General features: G+C 43.1%; 1 protein-coding gene across 4 annotated transcripts in view; it reads right to left on the minus strand.

Moving 5' to 3' along the window:
• ocrl (OCRL inositol polyphosphate-5-phosphatase) overlaps nt 1-14,729 on the minus strand; it is a 120,508-nt gene extending 105,779 nt beyond the window's left edge. For 2 of the 4 annotated variants that reach the window (XM_038776189.1, XM_038776188.1), the window contains exons 1-2: nt 14,544-14,729; nt 5,417-5,496 (exon numbers count right to left, since the gene is read on the minus strand). In XM_038776189.1, coding sequence (XP_038632117.1) covers nt 5,417-5,496; nt 14,544-14,585 — 122 coding nt within the window. In that variant the 5' untranslated portion in view covers nt 14,586-14,729. Of the gene's footprint in view, nt 1-5,416; nt 5,513-14,543 lie in introns of those variants that run through there. The other 2 variants (XM_038776190.1, XM_038776191.1) reach the window with 2 other exon arrangements.
• Between the last annotated feature and the right edge of the window lie 5,795 nt (nt 14,730-20,524).

Consider the following 20,524-nt stretch of genomic DNA (forward strand, 5'->3'; position numbering starts at 1 on the left):
GCTAGGCGACAGGTAAAGGCGTTTGCTAGGCGACAGGTAGAGGGATTCCCTTTGCTGCTCTCGCGGGGGACGATGGACAGAGTGCTTTCGGGGGTGTGGGTCGGAGAGGGGAAAGTGTCTGGCATCTATAAGGTAATGCAGGAGGTGGAGGAGTCGTCAGTGGAGAAGCTGAAGGCTAAATGAGAGAGGGAACTTGGGGAGCAGATAGAGGACGGGACTTGAGCAGATGCCTTGGAGAGAGTCAACTCTTCCTCTTCATGTGCGAGGCTTAGTCTCATCCAATTCAAGGTGCTGCACCGGGCCCACATGTCCGGGACTAGGATGAGTAGGTTCTTTGGGGGTGAGGACAGGTGCACCAGGTGTTCGGGGAGTCCAGCGAATCATGCCCATATGTTCTGGGCATGCCCGGCACTGGAAGAATTCTGGAAGGGGATGGCGGGGACGGTGTCGAGGGTGGTTGGATCCAGGGTCAAACCAGGGTGGGGACTCGCGATTTTCGGAGTTGCGGTGGAGCCGGGAGTGCAGGAGGCGAAAGAGGCCGGTGTCCTGGCCTTTGCGTCCCTAGTAGCCCGGCGGAGGATCTTGCTGCAGTGGAAGGATGCGAGGCCCCTAAGTGTGGAGACCTGGGTCAATGACATGGCGGGATTTATAAAGTTGGAAAGGGTCAAATTTGCCCTGAGAAGATCAGTACAAGGGTTCTATAAACGGTGGCAGCCTTTTCTGGACTTCCTGGCTCAAAGATAGGTATTTTGGTCAATAGCAGCAGCAACCCGGGGTGGGGGTGGGGGTGGGTGTTCCTTACTATAGTTTCTATATTTTTTCTTTTTTTTTTCTCGCTATGCTTATGTAACTTAACACTGTGTTAACTTAAGTTGTTGATAATATGTTGGGTTGCTCATTGAGGAGGGGCGAAGGTTCATGATTGTTGTAATTACTGTTATCGTTGGTATTTTAGTATGGTTTGATGTCGTTGTATAAATTCAAAATTTTTCAATAAAAATTATTATTTTTTTTAAATTATTACCGTCCACACCTTGCACTCTATCAAGTGTAATTTGCTATGGGTTTTTTTCTGCTGTCTCAGAAGTCTTCAGTTGTGAAAAATCTGGATTCCAAAACTTTCTTTTAGTCTTCATTTTTAGTACCTCTCTCCCCTGTTCCCAAACTCCTCAAAACTTATTCGCCAATTGAGCTTTTGGTCACCTCCCCTACAATTCTACAGTATTCACAAACTCCGGAGAGATTTGAAACATTTTGTTTGATGAAAAATGCTATAGAACCAAGTTGTTTATGGTGTAATTCAGTAAGTGAAGCATATTTTCATAAATTATACAGTGAACAATCCTAATTTTCTCATTATCTGCATTCTCCACATACCACAAGAGTCTAATGCAGTAGGCATCAGAAGAGTGGCATTCCCGGTTCACAGAATAACTACAACCAAATAATCTCCCAATATCAACTCTGAAATAATTCCAATAGGCTATTTGAAGATAAACAGTAACTAATTTTGCTCGGGACAAATATAGACAGGGTCCAACATGGGAAGACAGTCACGCAGTCCAGTAAGCTTTACATTCATGCTTTTATCCACTCAACAACAATGAAAGAACGTAGCCAGGTCATTAGTTCAACACAAGATAACTTTAATTTCCTTTATTGATTTGAGTGCCGCTCAATTTATTGTTCATCCCCAGCTGCTATGGTCACAGTGGTTGGCCACCTTATTGATAAGCTAGTATTGACTTTGCACAACTGAGTAGCTGGCCAGGCCACTTGAGACTTAAATGTCAATTACTTTGATGTCGGGCACGAGTCACATATAGGTCGGGCCAGAGAGATACACCAGATTTCTGTTTCTAGGTAAATAATCACACATTAATAGGTATAAACATTGTGAAAAACTGAAGATGAAATATACCTTGGTGTCACAAAGCGTGTTTAGAGTTTAAAACAAATACAGGTTTCTATTCCAACAAAACTATAATTAATAGCTTGAATCAAATAACTAACAAACCTCACAACTAACGAGACACATCAGAAAAAAAACTTATCATCCTTTTCTTCACTGACTGAGCCTACAAAAACCTTGGTTGATTAACTTGAAATATTCCAAAAAACTATTATCATATGTTAAGATAAAAGAAGCACTGGCAACAAATTCTGTTATCATTAACAACCAGAAGTGCCTGTAGCAATTAGGGACATTTCTTTATCTTTAAAAAACCCCAGAGAAAAACAGAAGCTGCCTTCATTTACCAAGTTACATCATAATAGGCAGAGACTCAGTGTGCAGGAAGATAAATACTTGTGCAACTGTATTTTGAAGGTTGCAGCCGGTGGTGGGTGGGATGAGGTGGCGATGGAGAGGACTTGTCATTGTAAACAGCCTTTTGCAGAGCTCATCAACAAGATTAAAAACCTGCCGAGGGGCAAAGAAACTAAGGATGTGGAAATGTTCAGCTATTTCTACTTCAGAAGATAGAAAACCGGTTAAAATATAAATAGGAGCTGGAGAAGGCCATATTGTTCCTTGAGCTTCATATACCATTCATTAAGTGCGTGGCTGAATTCATACATCAGTCATGTCCAACTCATGGACTAGGTCATCTAGCCTCTTTATCTTGGCCTGCGAACCAAGTGTTCAAAATGCCAGTAAGTGAAGTTGAAGATTCTGCAGGAGCTACTCTGCCAATTACAGACTGTTTCTCTCCAGTGTTTGCTTCTGATAGGCTCATTAAGCAAATATGGGAGAGAAACAGTCTCCGATTGGAGGAGCACCGAACAAGTGTGCTTCCTTTGGCATGAGACATGAACAGTGGCAACAGTGAGTCTGCTTGGGAGGGAGGGAAGTTTTAAGGAGGGGGAGGAGAGAGAGAGAGAGAGAGGGAGAGAGTTGGCAATTTATCGCTTTGATATTGTTTTATTCTTTCTCAGCAAGTTGCCTCTTTTCTTCATGCCTCAACTTTCTGTTGAAATTCATATTTAAAATTATTTAATCTTCCCAAATTGTTTAATCTTCCCAAAATTCTCTCATCGGCCCCTTGGGTGAGAAAACAATTGAAATGTGGTCCCTTGCATGAAAAGGTTGGACAAGCCTACTATGCATCAACTCCACTTTCCAACACCATCCCCATATCTCGCGATTCCTTTAGTGTCCAAAAAATCTATTCATCTTAGCTTTTACCGTACCCATCAACCAGGCAGTCCTTTATGGTAGCGAATTCCACAGATCAATAACCCTCTGAATGAAGAAATGTCTCTTCATCTCAACCCTAATTTGTTGACCTCCTTATTCTGGCACAATGTCACCACGTTTTGGGCTATCCAAGCTCAGGGAAAATAATCTTTCTGCATCTATCCTAGCAGCCATCACTGTAGGAGCTCTTCAGGCTAGTGTCCTAGGTCCAATGACCTCCAACTGCTTCATCAATGACCTTCCTTCCATCATAAGGTTAGAAGTGGAGATGTTCACTGATGATTGCACAAACTTCAGCACCATTCGTGTCTCTTCTGACACTGAAGCAGTCTGTGCACCAATACCCAGACAATATTTATGCTTGGCTGATACGTGGCACGTTAACATTCGCAAGTGTCAGGCAATGACAATTTTCAACAAGAGAGAATCTAACCATTTTCCCTCACATTCAGTATACATTACCATCACTGAAACCCCACTAATACCATCTTGCAGGTTTCCATTGACAAGAATCTGAACTGGAACAGACACATAGTTGCTGTGGCTACGTGAGTAGGTCAGAGGCTGGGAATTCTGCTGTGAGTAACACACTTCCCTATTTAGGGAGGGGGGTCACCCCCTATTTATGGCATGCCGGGGGGGGGGGGGGGGGGGGGGGGGGGGGGGGGGGGGGCGCAGCCACGAGAACTTACTTTCGGGCCACATAAATTTGTTTGGTGAAGGATGTTAAATTGCTTTATGATTTGTTCTCCCGCAAGCATTTCATCTACCAAAATACAGATCACGCCCATGTTTCTTTCTAAACTTGAGGCATTCTAGCCCACACAAAGCCGTGAATAAAATACGTTGAGTTCATGAGAACACAGTCTACCTATGCAAATTGGTGCTATTATGAAAATGGTCACACAGTACAACAGCAAGTGTTAGAAAAAACAAAATGTAACAGAACCATTTTGACAAAATGAAATGCAACTGCCAAAAGCACTCTTGCAAAAGGCAAGTTATAGTCAAGAGACAAGTGCTAAGCAGGAACTAGAAATATTTTTGACTGCAACCTGCTGGAACACCAATGTGCAAAATAGCTGTTACTGTTGGGTGGGGGTGGTGTTGGGGAGAATGAGAGAGAGGAAGTCATTCTTAGACGACAGTAAAAAAGCCTTTAGGCAGCTCAGACAACAAGCAACAGCCTGGGAATAGATTGCCGACTCTGCTGTTGGCAGTGAGATGTCGATGACATCCTTGGAGAGAAGTGTGTGTGCGGGCGACAGTGAATGCATGCGTACGTGAACGGGGGCGATGGAGAGGGGGCGGGGGTGACGGCAGAGAGGGGACTGGCGCGGGGTGGCGGCAGAGAGGGGACGGCGCGGGGGGCGGCAGAGAGGGGACGGGGCAGGGGCAGAGAGGGGACGGGCGCAGAGTTGTGGCAGAGAGGAGACAGGCGCTGGGGCGGCAGAGAGGGGAAGGCACGGGGCGGCAGAGAGGGAACGGGCACCAGGGGTGGCAGAGAGGGGACTGACACGGGGGCAGCAGAGATGGGACGGGCGCGAGGGGGTAGCAGAGAGGGGACGGGCACGGGGGGGTGGCAGAGAGGGGACGGGCGCGGGGGGCGGCAGAGGGGGACGGGCAGGGAGGGCAGCAGAGCGGGACGGGCAGGGAGGGCAGCAGAGGGGGAACGGGCGCAGGGGGCGGCAGAGAGGGGACGGGCACGGGAGAGAGGGGATGGGGCAGGGGAGAGGCGGGAAGCACCTGAACTGCTGCAGGCGAGGGTCGGGAAAAGTGTCTGCCGCGTGCGCGCGAGGGACTGGCACCAGATCAAGGGTTTGGGTGTCTGAATGCGTGGCTGGGTGCGCGTAAATGCAAGTGATGGGACGGGTGCACTTGGACACGGGGACCGGTGCGCATGTACGAGGATTAGCCTATGAGTGAGGATGAGTGCACGTGAATGAGTGCGTGTGTGTATGAGAGACAGAGTGTATGTGCATTCGCGAGAGAGGATGCGTGTGTGTGCGCGTCCAGCAGCAATCTTTCCATTTAAATCAAAGGAGCAGCAACACTCCTTCCATTAAAAAAGGACAAAAAGATGTGGCCCACATATCTAACCAAGAGACAAAATTACTGGTATTTTCTTTGGGACAGTAGTTAAGGTGACTCTACAAAATCAACTTGAATATATCACAGCAAACACATGAAACCAAATAAAAACATATGTATACTTACTCATATTCACCTTTGTTTTCAGTGAGATACAAAACCCTGGGTACTTTCGTTCCATCTTTCAGCTCCGAACCATTGACAGCTTTTCAAATTATTAAGGAACACTTCAGATCAAGAAGAAAAAAGCAAACATAATCAAAATGGTACTAATTGCCAGTCATCAGCAATTGTATGCCAGACCTTTCCCTTAAGTACAGATGTGCAAATATTGAACTCAAGTGTCGGGATGGAGTAGGGCGGGTAAAAAATGGGGAAATTTCAAAAAAGCAAATGAATCAAGGGTTACACCTTAATAGGACAATTTGATTAGAACCTTGTAATTAATCACACTTTCACTGGTGTTGCATGAATGTATGTCCATCAAACCTCCCACTTGCATTTGACTAACTCAAACTTCATATTTACAAAGTAGCAAAGAAATAGGGATCTACCAATCAAAAGCGAGAGAGCTCGGCAGGCAGAGCAAGAAGCTGCTGTGACCATTCCCCTGCAAAACAGAAGTACCACTTTGCATACTGTTGAGGGGTTTGACATCTCAGGGGAAAGCAGCAGGAGCCAAATTTGTGGCACCGCGGTTGGTTCTACTACAGAGGGGAGGAGTAAGAAGCGTAGGAATAGTTATTGAGGATGAAAGTGCAAGGAGAATAGATAGGTGTTTCTGTGGCAGTAAACAAAACTCCAGGATGGTATGTTGCCTCCCTGGTGATAGGATCAAGGATGTCTCGGATCGGTTACAGGATATTCTGGAGGAGAGAGTAAACAGTCAGTGGTCATGGTACACGTTGGTACAAACAACACAGGTTTAAAAAAGGATGAGGTCATAGAATCCCTACAGTGCAGAAGGAGGCCAGTCCACACTGTCCCTTCGAAAGAACACCTTACCTAGGTCCAATCCACCCGGGGCAATTTAGCGCGGCCAATCCACTTGGACTGTGGGAGGAAAGAGGAGCACCCGGAGGAAACCCCCACAGACATGGGAGAACGTATAATCTCTACACAGTCACCCTAGGCCGGAATCTAACCTGGGTCGCTTGCACGGTGAGGCAGCAGCGCCACCCTAAAAGCAGAACATAAGGAATTAGGAAGAGAGTTGAAAAGTCGACCTCAAAAGGTAGTGATCTCAGGATTACTACCAGTGCCACATGCCAGTCAAACTAGAAAAAGCAGGATATATCAGGTGAATACATGGCTGAAGAGATGGTGTGAGGGGGAGGGTTTCAGATTTCTTGGGCATTGGGAAAGGTGGGACCTGTACAAACTGGACGGGTTACACCTCAGCAGGACCGGGCCAGGACTGGGGGGGTTATTTGCTAGACTGGTTGGGGAGAGTTTAAACTAATATGGCAGGAGGTTGGGAACCTATGTAAGGATTCAGAGCAGGGGGGGAAATCAAGAACAAGAGAAAAACACAGCAAGGAGAATAGGAAAAGTGATAGGCAGAAAGCCAAGGGCCTGCATCAGACAATGACACTAAAAAAATAGTTGTGACGGCTCAAGGATCATTAAAAGAACTAGCCTTAAGGTTTTGTACCCGAATGCTCAAAGCATTTGAAATTAAATGTATAAATTAGTTGCACAGATAGATGTAAAAGGGTACGATATAGTTGGATTACGGGAACATGGCTCCAAGATGCCCAAGGATGGGAACTAAACATTGAGGGCTATTCAGTTTTTAGGAAGGAGAGACAGAAAAGAAAAGATGGAGTTGCATTGTTGATAAAAGTAAATATTGATACAATATTGAGGAAAGAGATTAGCACAGAAGATGTGGAATCTGTATGGAATTGTGTTAAGAAACCTCACGGTACAAACAAACATTTGTAGCGGTGATATACATGTTGGGAATAGGATTAGGCAGGAAATCAGAGATGCATGTGATAAAGGAACATTTGTGATCATGGTGACTTTAATCTGCATATAGATTGGTCAAATTAGTCACAGTGCAATAGAGGAAGAATTTCTGGACCAATACACTGAGGAACCAACAAGGGAACAGGCCACCTTGGATTGGGTGTTGTGCAATGAGAAAGGATTAGTTGGCAATCTAGTTGTCACAGAACCCTTGGGGATGAGCCACCATATGATAAATATCTTTATTATGGTGGATAGCGAGGGTAATTGATTCTGAGACTCGGGTCCTAATCTCCACATGAATTGGCTATAGGTATGTAAAAATACTAATGCAGGTCCCTCCCTTAACAGTCAGAAATGGGAGAATTCATAAAGGAAGACATGAATGATGTACCGGAAGTTTTGAGGTTTAGTGAGGAGCTGAAGGAAGTTAGTAATAGTAGAGAAACGGTTTTGAAGAAATTAATGTGATTAAAGAAGGATACATTTCGAAGGCCTGATAATCTTCATCCTAGAATACTAGAAATACTAGATCCATTGACGGTCATTTTCCACAATTCTTTGGTCTCTAGAATGGTTCCTACAGATTGGAACTAATATAACATCGCTATTCAAAAAGGAAGTAGTGAGAATACATGGAACTACAGATTAACGCAAGTAGTCGGGAAGTTGCTACAGTCCATTATCAAGGATTTCATAGCATAGCATTTGGAAAGAAGTGGTATAATCAGACAAGGTCAGCATGGATTTATGAAAGGGAAATCATGCTTGACAAATCTACTAGAATTCTTTGAAGCTGTAACCAGTAAAAGGGAGAACTGGTGGATGTGGTTTGGAAAATGAAATGAAAATCGCTTATTGTCACGAGTAGGCTTCAATGAAGTTACTGTGAAAAGCCCCTAGTCGCCACATTCCGGCGCCTGTCCGGGGAGGCTGGTACGGGAATCGAACCGTGCTGCTGGCCTGCTTGGTCTGCTTTAAAAGCCAGCGATTTAGCCGAGTGAGCTAAACCAGCCCTGGAAAGTTTATTTAGACTTTCGACAAGGTCTCACATAGCAGATTACTATGCAAAGTTAAAAGGCACTCAGCCTGTCTAAATCCTGCTGAAGCATCTCTGCATCCTTCTCACAGTTCACCTTCCCACCAACTTGATGTCATCTCCAAATTTGCACATACTAAATTTATAGGATTATGGATAGTGTTTTGAGATGGACAGAAAGCTGGTTAGCAGACAGGATGCAAAAAGTTGGAATAAATATATTTTTTTCCAATTGGCTGGCTGTGACTAGTGAGGTACTGCAGGGATCTGTGCGAGAAACTCCAACTGTTGGCATTATATATTAATGATTTGGACGAGGGAACTAAATTTAGTATCTCCAAATTTGGCCTTCATAGTTTAGATATAGGAATGCGTTACTGCAATTGTATACGGCATTGGTGAGGCCACACCTGGAGTATTGTGTGCAGTTTTGGTGTCCTTATGTGAGGAAGGATGCTCTTGACATGGAGGGAGTGCAGCCAAGCTGATTCCTGGGATGGTGGGATTGTCACATGAGGAGAGACTAAGTCGCTTAGGATTATATTCATTGGAGTTTGGAAGAGTGTGAGGAGATCACATAGAAATGTATAAAATGCTAACAGAATTAGACAGAGTAGATTCAGAAAGAATGGTGGGGGACTCTAGAAGTAGGGGTCATAGCTAGCAGATACTGGGTAAATCTTTTGGGACTGAGGTGAGCAGAAATTTCTTCACCCAGAGAACGGTGAATATGTGGAACTCACTACCACAGAAAGTAGATGAGGCAAAAACGTAGTGTAATTTCAAGAAGGAATTAGGTCAGCTCTTTGGGCTAAATGGATATGGGGGGGGGGGGGGGGGGAAAGAGGTGAGATCAGGGTATTGAATTTGATGATCAGCCATGATCATAATGAATGGCACAGCAGGCGTGAAGGGCCAAATGGCCTCCTCCTGCTTCTATTTTCTATGTATGTTTCTGTATAATAAAGCTGGCAAAGTGATGTAATGAAAACTGTTAGACATATTCAAATAGCCAATGAAAAGTCAGAACACAATATTAAAAAAGGGCCACAAATAAAGCCTTTTCCAGTTTGGATCCTCACTTGGTACTGAAAATATGGAACGTATCATAATATACCAGGTTAAATGTATAGAACAGAATTTTCTTTTTTTAATAAATTCACAGTACCCAATTATTTATTTTTCCAATTAAGGGGCAATTTAGCATAGCCAATCCACCCACCCTGCACATCTTTGGGTTGTGGGGGTGAAACCCACGCAGACACGGGGAGAATATGCAAACTCCACACACAGTGACTCAGGGCCGGGGTTCGAAGCCGGGTCCTCAACGCCGTAGACAGCAGTGCTAACCACTGTGCCACCATGCTGCCCCAAATGTATAGAACAGCATTGTATGAGTTTTAAATGTCACCATGATTTTCTGGTTCAAATAGACAAATCTAGGTAATCAGAATAAATTTAAACTAAAGTCACAAGTCAATTAGGTTTTCTGACTTTCTATTTAGTAAAGTGCATTTGTCATGCTGCTGCTTAGGCAAGTCAGAGGATGTCTGTAATAACGAAAGGAGTATGATACAGTATGATTGAGATAGGGAGCCGGTTTAGCTCATTTGGCTGGACAGTTGGTTTGTGATGCAGAGTGCAGGCCAACAGTACGGGTTGAATTCCGCCGAGTTCCTGCCTTCTCAGCCTTGCCCCTCAGTTGAGGTCTGGTGACTCCCCAGGTTAAATCATCACCAGTCAGCTCTCCCCTCAAAAAGGGGAAAGCAGACTTATGGTCATCTGTGACTATGGCGACTTTACTTTGATAGAGTCAACTATATGTCTGAAAAAGGGCACAATATCTTATTTATTAAAATATATTGCTGTTTTTCCTATCATATAGAATCATAGAATTTACAGTGCAGAAAGAGGCCATTCGACCCATCGCGTTTGCACCGGCCCTTGGAAAGAGCACCCCATTTAAGGCCATACTTCCAACCTATCCCTGTAACCCCACCTAACCTTTTTGGACACTAAGGGCAATTTAGCATGGCCAATCCACCTAACCTGCACATCTTTGGACTGTGGGAGGAAACAGGAGCACCCGGAGGAAACCCACGCACACACGGGGAGAACGTGTAGACTCCGCACAGACAGTGTCCCAAGCTGGGAATCGAACCTGGGACCCTAGGGGTTGTGAAGCAACTGTGCTAACCACTGTGCTGTGCTGCCCAACTAGTTTAAAACCTTTTCATCGCCTCAACCTGGATCCAAAATCGAGGATTTCACTCCTTTCCCCAAAAATGACTGGATCTCCCTATCAAATGTGTATTTTGAATGCAAACAATTTTCAGAGATTTTTAAAAATGCATTAGTAACCTTCTTGATGCTTTCCCCTCATTCTGCAATAATAGTGAATCTCAAATCTGTTTAAACAAGATTTGCATTAAAATATTAACAAGTTATTTTCTGTTCTGATTTATCCAATATTAAGCTTGATTGCAATACCTGCGATTTATTTTGTTGATATTCAAAATGCTACGCACAGACATACTTAACCTATGCATTCCCCCCATAATCAAGCACACCCCTCACTCCCCCCCACAGCAGTATTGTTTCCTCTTCTTTCCTTGAAAAAGTAATTTTCAATAATGTGGATGGGTTTCGCCTTAAAAATACTTTCAGTATCATAATATACAGAGAGCAATTTAAGCCTATTCCCAGTCAAAGGTAGGAAAATGGCTTTTTCTCCGGTCAGGTTGGGGTCCCTGTTGGCTTCCGAATACTCTACGCATTATTTATCACCACTATAAAAAGGCTTGCGTTCTGATGTGCAATCTAAGAGTCAGTTAAATTTAGGTTCAATTGGTAGCAGTTTAATTGGTAGGAGTTGGTCTTTGCGACTACTGTATCAAGGACAGCGGAACATATTGCACATAACATTGCACAATGCTTTCATGCTTCTGGAACAGTGTATCAACTGAATTATTACAAATAGGATCACTGAAGTTTTCCACAATTTCTGAAGGAAGTTTTTTTTTCTAAAAAACACACTTCAAATACAATTATGTTAACATGAATTTGCCAAAATCAACAAGTATACATAAAAATTTAACTTTTTTCTATCTCATATATACCAACCAGAGTTTACAGAAATTTGCTTTGATATGTTCATTGTTATAATTCCCTTGTTAAAAGATCAATTGTAATTCAGTTAATAAAATAATGTATTGTTTAAATCAATTTATTTTCTTAAACTAGGTAGTAACATTTTCAACAATGTTTCCTCAATTCATGCCATTTGTTGCCTCTCTCCAATTAGTTTAACTCCTGTAGCACAATACAAAATGTTCCCACCAGTTGCCGAGAAATAAGATCAAGTCATAGAAATTAATAATACGACCAGTCTGTACACACGAATAACAGTAAACGTAGAAGATTATTGTTTTTAAAATTACTTGCAACATTCTGACATCTATTTAATAGAATTACAAAATAGCTACTAACAAGTAAAAACAAACTATATCCTCTTTCACTCCTGGATAGTCTGAGAGAAATTAAAATCCTAACTAGTAGTAGGAAAAATTTGCACTTTTAAATTTGTACATGACTTTTCTCTCACTTGGTTGCACAAACGATAATTGAATAAATGACCAAGTATTCCCTTGTTGGTACTGATTGAGGGGTAAAGGATGGTCAGGCTACCAGGAGAACTCCCTGCAATTTTTTTGAATTGTGCTTCTCAATTGAGCTGGCAGACAAAGCTTCAGTTTAATGTCTTGCCCGAAAAATACCTCAGACATCACACCATTCGCTCAATTATTACACAAGAGTGTCAACTTAGAGTATGTATTCAGTGAGATTTAATCCCAACACCATCTGACTTAAGAGGTGGAGAGTGCCATCACTGAACCATTGCTTTCCAGGCTGGTAACCAGCTTCAAAATTTGCATCGAGAAGCTAATTAGATGTCCATTCACTAAAATTTGGCGTGGTGAATACTGCCAAGTATTGTACAGGGAATGCAAATGTAAAATATATGCATCGTCTTAGTAAAACTTAGAAAATAATAGAAAAGGTACCTCAATCATGGAGGAGACCATTGGATAAACCAAAGCTCAAAAAATAATGAACACCACCATAACTCCTACCCCCGTTCCTCTTGTCAAATATCTATCCTCCCGAATTTGATGTAATTTTTTATTTTTCACAGGCAATACATTACATATATTCATCAAATGATGGCAAATATACCAAAATCTAAATTGTTCAATATTCTCCCCTGAACTGGAGCCTGTGATCTCAACTGTCAAATATATGCCTGCAAAATTATTAGCACTCAACTTACTTATGCATTCACCCCTTGAAGATATGAAGATATCCCAAATGCTGACTTTTCTAGCAATTCTATAACCTATTTTTGTAGTCTATATTTCTGACCCATGAGATTAATTTAGATGTCCTTGACTGTATTTGCTCCAATGTCTAAATGAGAAGCACCTGTGAGATCATATAATCCATTTCAACAACTACAAGGTGTATTGGTATGGCTTCTAACCCATGCTATCACATTGAATGAAGAAGGCAGTCTTCATAATAGAACCGTGACTGGTGATGCTGAACGTATACCCAACAGAAGACATTGATCAAAATAAAGCAATAGTTGCTGGTTAGCTGGATGAATATCTTTAATTCCCTCCAATTTTATTTGGAGTGTACTGCCAGTGAGTTGGTACATAGAAAGTTATAATTAGTTCGACTCAATTCGGATCACTGTCCAAAAAGCATTGTGCAAGGTAATATTTCTACCAATTCTCTTATTGGTGTCTGCTAACCACTAGGTATTATCCATCAACAACTTAGCAGGGATCAATATGATCTCAGATTCATAAGAAATTAATTCATCATAAAGTCAACCCCTCATCACCAAAAGGATGACAAAAAAATTGTACACATTTCATCTGTTTAACTTAGTCTTGACTTTGCAATCAGTGCGTTGATACCCAGCGTCAGTTTTGCAGTTAAGAATAACCAAATACTGCAAAACCAAAAAGCGGCTACCTCAGTTTAAGGTACGGGACTGTATCCTGTTCACGTGCATAACGTGTAACTGGCTATCATCTGAGACTGTCACTGCTTACCCTACTTCTGCCCTGCTGGCACCTTCGACCACTTCTTTCTGTGGGTTTGTACCATGAACAACACCGCAGCAGATCCACTAGCGTAAAGCAGTTGTGAAAAGCAAGGCAATTACATAACATCTTCTCTATACCAATTAATAAATAAGGAGCTTACATTTTGGGGTACAAGTACATTTTTGTTTCAAGATCACATCTGGTAAATCTACTAAAATACTTAATTTTCATTTTAAAGCTGTGTGATCGAATACATTTAAATACATTTCCATACTATTCACTCACTGGTACTTACACATCAACAATTGGAATCTTTGATTCCGAACATTTAGATTGAATTTTTATTAAAGACACGGATAAATGCATGGCCCATTTTGTTATTTGCATCAGGATGTCTGTCCATTGTAAACATGCATTCCAGCTAGTTATCAAACGTATTACGTGTGAGGTTACATTAAGCTCTACACAGGCCAGGAGGTCTGCGAGTTAGCTGATCCTGGGCTGGAAAAAGGCAGCAAAAATAAATAATCAGAAATCCCACTCCCGTTTGCTATTCCGCGATTCCAACTGCACGGACTGACATCAGATGAGGCCAGGATGAGGCTCAACTGTGTGACCTATCAACACATTTTTTAAAAAAAAATTTGCAAAAGTTGGAGAGTTTTAAACAACGAGCGATTATTATGTAGTGGGCATCAATTTTCTTTCGGTGGTTAAAAAGCAAAGCGAAAAGGGGCAGACTGCGGAGTACCAAATTCAGCAACACACATTTTCTGCATACAGGGAGAGCACAGCGTTTCCAGAAACCACCGAAATAAATCCTGATCAAAAATAATCACACACATATAAGATGAACTAACTGTACAGTTAACAGAGCAGTCACTGTACGTCTTACAAGGCTGCGAGGTTGGACAAGTTGCAGTGGTGCAAGGAGCGCTTTGGCGCCGTTTGGTGACAGCCAGCAGCGGGATCCGGGATCCCGGCCCCGGCACTGGGGCTGGAGCTGCCTCTGCTCCTCGAGCCGGCCCCGGGGATTGTTTTTAAATTGTGTTTCTCGGTTGCCAAGATGCCGGCCCTCCCTATGCTGCACCCCGCCGCTGATCTGCCCAGTTTAAAAGGATATTATCACGGACTTCCCTCTCCCTCTCGGCGTCGGTCTTTCCATAGGAATCTCCCCAAGCGCGGCTCCCGGCCCCGGCTTGTTCTAATTTCGTCCACAAGCCTTCGGTGCCTTCACCTCGGCGACATTGCTTCAATCAGCCAACGCCAACGAGTTCGACCCTCCCACTAAGGCAGGACAAGAGCAGCAGCAGCGCCGCCTCCCCGCCCGTCCTCTTCATTGATGGGATGTCAGTGGGCGTTACGGGCTGGGCCCCATTTGCCCTTAAACTGACAGTGTGGCATGGCTGGCTGGGCCATTTAAAAGGCAACCACATTGGGACTGCAGTCACACGAAGGCCAGGTAAATATATCACATTTTCTTTCCTTAAGCGACACAAGGTGAGTTTTTAAACACGATCATTATTGGAGTTTTAATCCAGATTGCTGTTGAATTCAATTTGAGGGGAGATAGACATAGGACAGATGTCAGAGGTAGGTTCTTTACTCAGAGAGTAGTAGGGGCGTCGAATGCCCTGGCTGCAACAGGAGTGGACTTGCCAATATTAAGGGCATTTAAATGGTCATTGGATAAACATACGGATGATAATGGAATAGTGTAAATGGGCTTTAGATTGGTTTCACAGGTTGGCACAACATCGAGGGCCGAAGGGCCTGTACTGCGCTGTAATGTTCTATTGTTCACCATCTGCCTTGCGCTGTAATGTTCTATGTTCTATGCTCTGGTGGGTATTGAACCCAGGTCCCCAGGTTTACTCGTCCAGTGACAATACCACCATGTCACCACTTTCCCTGCAGCACTGTTGCCCTCCTGAGTGATACGCAGCAATAGGTTGGCAGGATTGCTACTCGGCAGAGCAGGTCACAATTTAAATATGACATATTTTCCTGTCTCAAAATAAACAACTGATTATATTTTAAGGAGTCAGCAAAACTTGTTGATTTCGTAAATCTAGTCACTAACATTTTTCTGCTGGTGACAGCTCTCACATTAATTGCATCCTTAAGGAGACATTAAAAACAAAACAAAAGGGCTCTTTTTTGGAAGGACGTACCTAACAAACCTCAAAAGACAAAAAAAATAATTAACGCTGAATTTACACTGGATCTGAAATAAGCACTGAATCTTCTGAATTTACTATACACTTTCAGGCCCTGAGGTGTCCACTGGTCTCCGAAGTCTCAAGCATACTGGATAAATCACATGCCCCTTCTCTAGGACCACCCAAGTGCAGCCAAAGCTGAAAAAAAGCAGCAGAGAACTATGTGATCAACCCCACAGACTGCATCTAAACTGGTTCCTTGCCCAGGCCCAGCAGCAGACCCAGGAGAGGTGCCTGATGTTCCCAGCACCCAACCCTCCTGCACCAAGTTTCCAAAGATCAGGAATGTGCGACTGAATTGGAGCCACAAGTTGAGGAGCAGGCTCTCTAATGGAACAGGGGCTGTAACCTAGCATACATCATGCAAATGAGAAACATGGATTCATTCTGGCTGCAAAGGTTACTGACACCTGGAAGTCTGTGAAGTGTCATAAAAAATGGTTTGACAGGCTTTCACGGTACAGTACTCTCCACCCTAATTCCCAAATGTGAGAAGAGATCAATGATTTGTATTAACCTTTGTCACGATATGCAAACATGCAGCTAATGAACATAGAATAGGACATGACCAATGAGCAGTCAGGATACTCAGGGGTGGTATCTCACTATAAAAAAGGGATGAGGCACTCACACCCCACCTCTTTCCACAGACCAACATCTACAGAGTGAGACAGGGTGTATTAGCATGGTGGTTAGCATAAATGCTTCACAGCTCCAGGGTCCCAGGTTTGATTCCCGGCTGGGTCACTGTCTGTGTGGAGTCTGCACGTCCTCCCCGTGTGTGCGTGGGTTTCCTCCGGGTGCTCCGGTTTCCTCCCACAGTCCAAAGATGTGCTGGTTAGGTGAATTGGCCATGCTAAATTGCCCGTAGTGTCCTAAAAAGTAAGGTTAAAGGGGGGGGGGGGGGTTGGGTTACGGGTATAGGGTGGATACGTGGGTTTGAGTGAGGTGATCATGGCTCGGCACAACATCGAGGGCTGAAGGGCCTGTTCTGTGCTGTACTGTTCTATGTTCTATGTATCCTCAGCATCACACCCCAGCATGTAGCTTAGAGCAAGGCTAGTTCAGTTAGATTGAGTTACTACATTTAGATTAGCAGAGTCAAACTCATTGAGAACTGTTCTAATAGTTCAATAAAACACATTGAACTCACATCAAAGTCTGGAGCATCTTTTACTCAAAACTACATCAAGTGGCAGCTTGTGTTATTCCAAATTACATAACATGACAACCTTTTTGTCAAGTACCAAATTAGACTGGAAATTCAAAGGGATGAGTCAACATGTGAGAAAATAAATTAAGTTCTGCTTTTTGTTGGAATCCTTATTAACAAATGGCTGCACAATGTTGGGGTACAAAACAGGCAGAAAATTGGACATCTGTTTATTAGAAAAGCTGAGTTTGGTGATGTCACAACTGCAAAGGGAGCATTTCCCACTGTAAGCATCAAAAATGCTGCTGATAGAACAAAGACAGAAAAAGGGAAGGGCAGTGTCACAACCCAGCATTTTTCCTTCCATAGCAAACTGTCCATATGCAATAGCTCTGCTCTCACCCTCACTGAGTCTAACTCGGCATAGATCATTGTACCATGTGCAGATGCTCTGCACCACATCACTATATTTGGTAGGTAGGTGTTACATTGGCAAAGTACAACTGAGTTTAGTGCAGTTAATAAACCTAGGGGCTGGTTTAGCTCACCGAGCTAAAATCGCTGGCTTTTAAAGCAGACCAAGCAGGCCAGCAGCACGGTTCGATTCCCGTACCAGCCTCCCCGGACAGGCGCTGGAATGTGGCGACTAGGGGCTTTTCACAGTGACTTCATTGAAGCGTACTCGTGACAATAAGCGATTTTCATTTCATTCTGATAATTTGTCCAAGATAAACAAGAATTAACTGTGCATTATAGCACACTGAAAATTGTTGACCAAATTAGATGTACCAGAATTGTCACTTCTACCTACAAGCAAACAGCAATTATACAAGCACTCCCAAATGTACGAAAGTTGGTTATTCTATACTACACACCATACATGCTTCAAACAAAGTATTAATGCTTAAATGCTGCAATGTGAAAAGGTTAGAGGCATCAGTTGAACTGCACCTATTTCTCAGACACAAATTGACATGAGAATTCTGTGTGCGGGTGGATGCAGTATCAGCCGAGTCCAGGTGTACAACTGTTGTTGGTTCCTGACTGGAAGCCCACCTGGGTTCTGAGTGTGCCCAAGAAATTTTGTTGACTGTTGCCCACATTCCGCTGATTTCTAGCTGCATAGTTTTTTTCTTACTAGGTTAATGTAAAACAAGGGCTAGTGAAATGAGGTGCATGCTGATTGCACACAACATTGACTGTGAGAGAAATGCACTCTCTATGCATCCAAAGTTTAAATGTTCCTTTTTTTTAATCATTCGAAGCTGATGACATTTCTATTAATATATGAATGATTAAGCACTTTCTGGAACTCATTATGAAGTATCCAGCCTGTATTAAATGCATTCAATCTTATTCATAGTCAACAAGCATGATTCCAATCATTTGGTGCACTGGGATGAAGAAGGACCACTCGGCCTAGGTTACCCATCCATGTGTTAAAGGTTTTGATTTTTGTTTGGTGTGTACTTTTTAATGAACAATTAACAACAAAGATGAACTCATTTTCAAATTGTTTTAATTTTCTCCAAGTAAAACTGCTATAAAACATTAAATGGGGATGGTTTCTGAGGGGTCAGTTGAATGGAGATATTTTATTGAATCAGTTCTCGAGAAAAAAAATAGGCTTAAGTTTATGTAACACCTTATCATCAATATTGTCTTGAAAATATTATTGTTGTGAGCACCAGTTTCTCAGTGTGCAGTAGCTTTCATTTTTGAGATATTTCTGATAGTGTGATAAGCAAAGTGCTTCACAAGGAAGAAATTACATGGAAACACATTTACACAGTTATGAAAGCATACGTGGCTTTTTGCACACAGCAGGATTCTATAAACAACAAGATGAACGACCAGTTAATTTATTATTCGTGTAGCCCTTTGAGGGAGGAAGATTGGCTGGTACACACTGAACTCCCTGCTCATGTTCAAAAATATACCAGAACCAGCAAAACAAGATAAAACTGGACTAAAATCTCATCTGAAGGCCAACATCTCCAGTGATGTAGCATTCTTTACTCAGTTTCCAAGATTCAAATGTTCAATCTATCCCTCTAAATTTGGGCACAAAAGAATAACTTGGTCCTCGACTAAATCGAGTGATTTTGCTTTCATCTTGAATGCTCAGCTTTATTCTGGGATGTCTGGGGCAACACGCCAATTGCATTTGTTATTTTATTCCTTCAGTTGCCTTGTTCTAGCTTAACAAACATTGTACCAATAAGCTTTTATTTATTGCTTTTATTACTTTTCTCATCTTTACTCAGACTTTAGCTATCGAAAAAGGAAGCTGTGCTACATATTGTAAGCTTTACTTTAATTTGATTAGGAATATATTCGATTAAACCTTTAATCTTTCTTAACATAATTTTCACTCTTTAACACTTTTGTAAGGGCAACGAAGAGTCTACACCGAGTAGGTCGAAACAAAAACTTACTTTATTTTACAAGACTATTGTATACAGCTCCAGTAGTTCTCTACTGGGTCTTCTCTAATCGGTACTTTACTGGCCGACTCTATTTATACAAAGCCAAGTATCATTAAGGGGTGCTTGTATTCTGCAAGATCCACAGGGTAGTTAAACATCCCTACTCCACAAGACCTGTGTGGGTTATAACATTCCACCCCCCCAAGGCTGAAGACCGTGGTGAAGGAGGGCAATGGAATCTTTTGGCGTCTGGCTGGGTGTCGTGCCCCGAGGTGCTGGATCTAGCAGCGTGCATTTCGAAGGTGAACGCCGCCTCCAACACGAAAGACATGGTGGCTCCAATTCCCGAGGCTGTGGTTCCAAGGGTCCTCATCTTTTGAGTCCGAGTCGACGTCATTTCAGCATCTTGACCCCCTTGGGGTTCTGCTGTGGCCTGATCAGGTAGAAGATGTGGTTTTAGAAGAAGTTTCGAAGAAGCAATCGCCTGGACCAAAAATGGGTTTGTACCTGATAAACAACTGGCCAGAGATCCACTGGGTGCTGCCGGCAAAGTTTCGAACAAATACTGAGTCACCTGGTACAAAGCGTCTGGAAGTCGACATTGAGTGGAGCAACACCCTTGCTGCTCCTGGTGTGGCGCACTTTCGCACCTATGCCTGGAAAAATCATGCTAAGGTGGGTACGAAATCTTCAGCCCATCAGTAGTTCCACAGGAACTACTCCAGTCACTGCATGCGGTGTGGTCCTGCAGCAAAACATGAAATGAGCCAGCCTAATGTCCATTGATCCTGAAGACTGTTTCTTGAGGCCATGTTTAATTGTTTACACCGCTCGCTCTGCTATACCATTAGAAGCCAGGTGATATGGGGCGGTGCGAATATGCCACACTCCATTTTCCGTCAAAAACCCGGAAAACACCTCACTCATGAAAGGAGTGCTGTTATCAGTGACAAGTATACAGGCAGGCTGCGCATGCAAAACGATAAACGTAACATCTCAGTAGTTGCCCGGGATGTGGTTCCTGCCATCTTGTGCACTTCAAGCCACTTCACATGGCTGTCAATCAACAAGAGGAACATGAACCCCTGAAATGCACTGACAAAGTCGGCGTGCAACTGCGCCCACGGCCGGCCTGGCCATTTCCAAGATGCAGGGGCACAGCTGGTGGGAACTTCTGTTGCTCTTTGCAAGGCTCGGACAAGATACCTAACTGCGCGCCAGCATTTTCATCTTGAACATGCCTGGATGACCGTTGTGGAGGTCATTTAAGATCAACTCCTGTCCTTTGTCTGGGACGACA

The sequence above is a fragment of the Scyliorhinus canicula genome, chromosome 17, assembly GCF_902713615.1.
Source record: "Scyliorhinus canicula chromosome 17, sScyCan1.1, whole genome shotgun sequence".
In the NCBI taxonomy this organism is placed as follows: domain Eukaryota; kingdom Metazoa; phylum Chordata; class Chondrichthyes; order Carcharhiniformes; family Scyliorhinidae; genus Scyliorhinus; species Scyliorhinus canicula.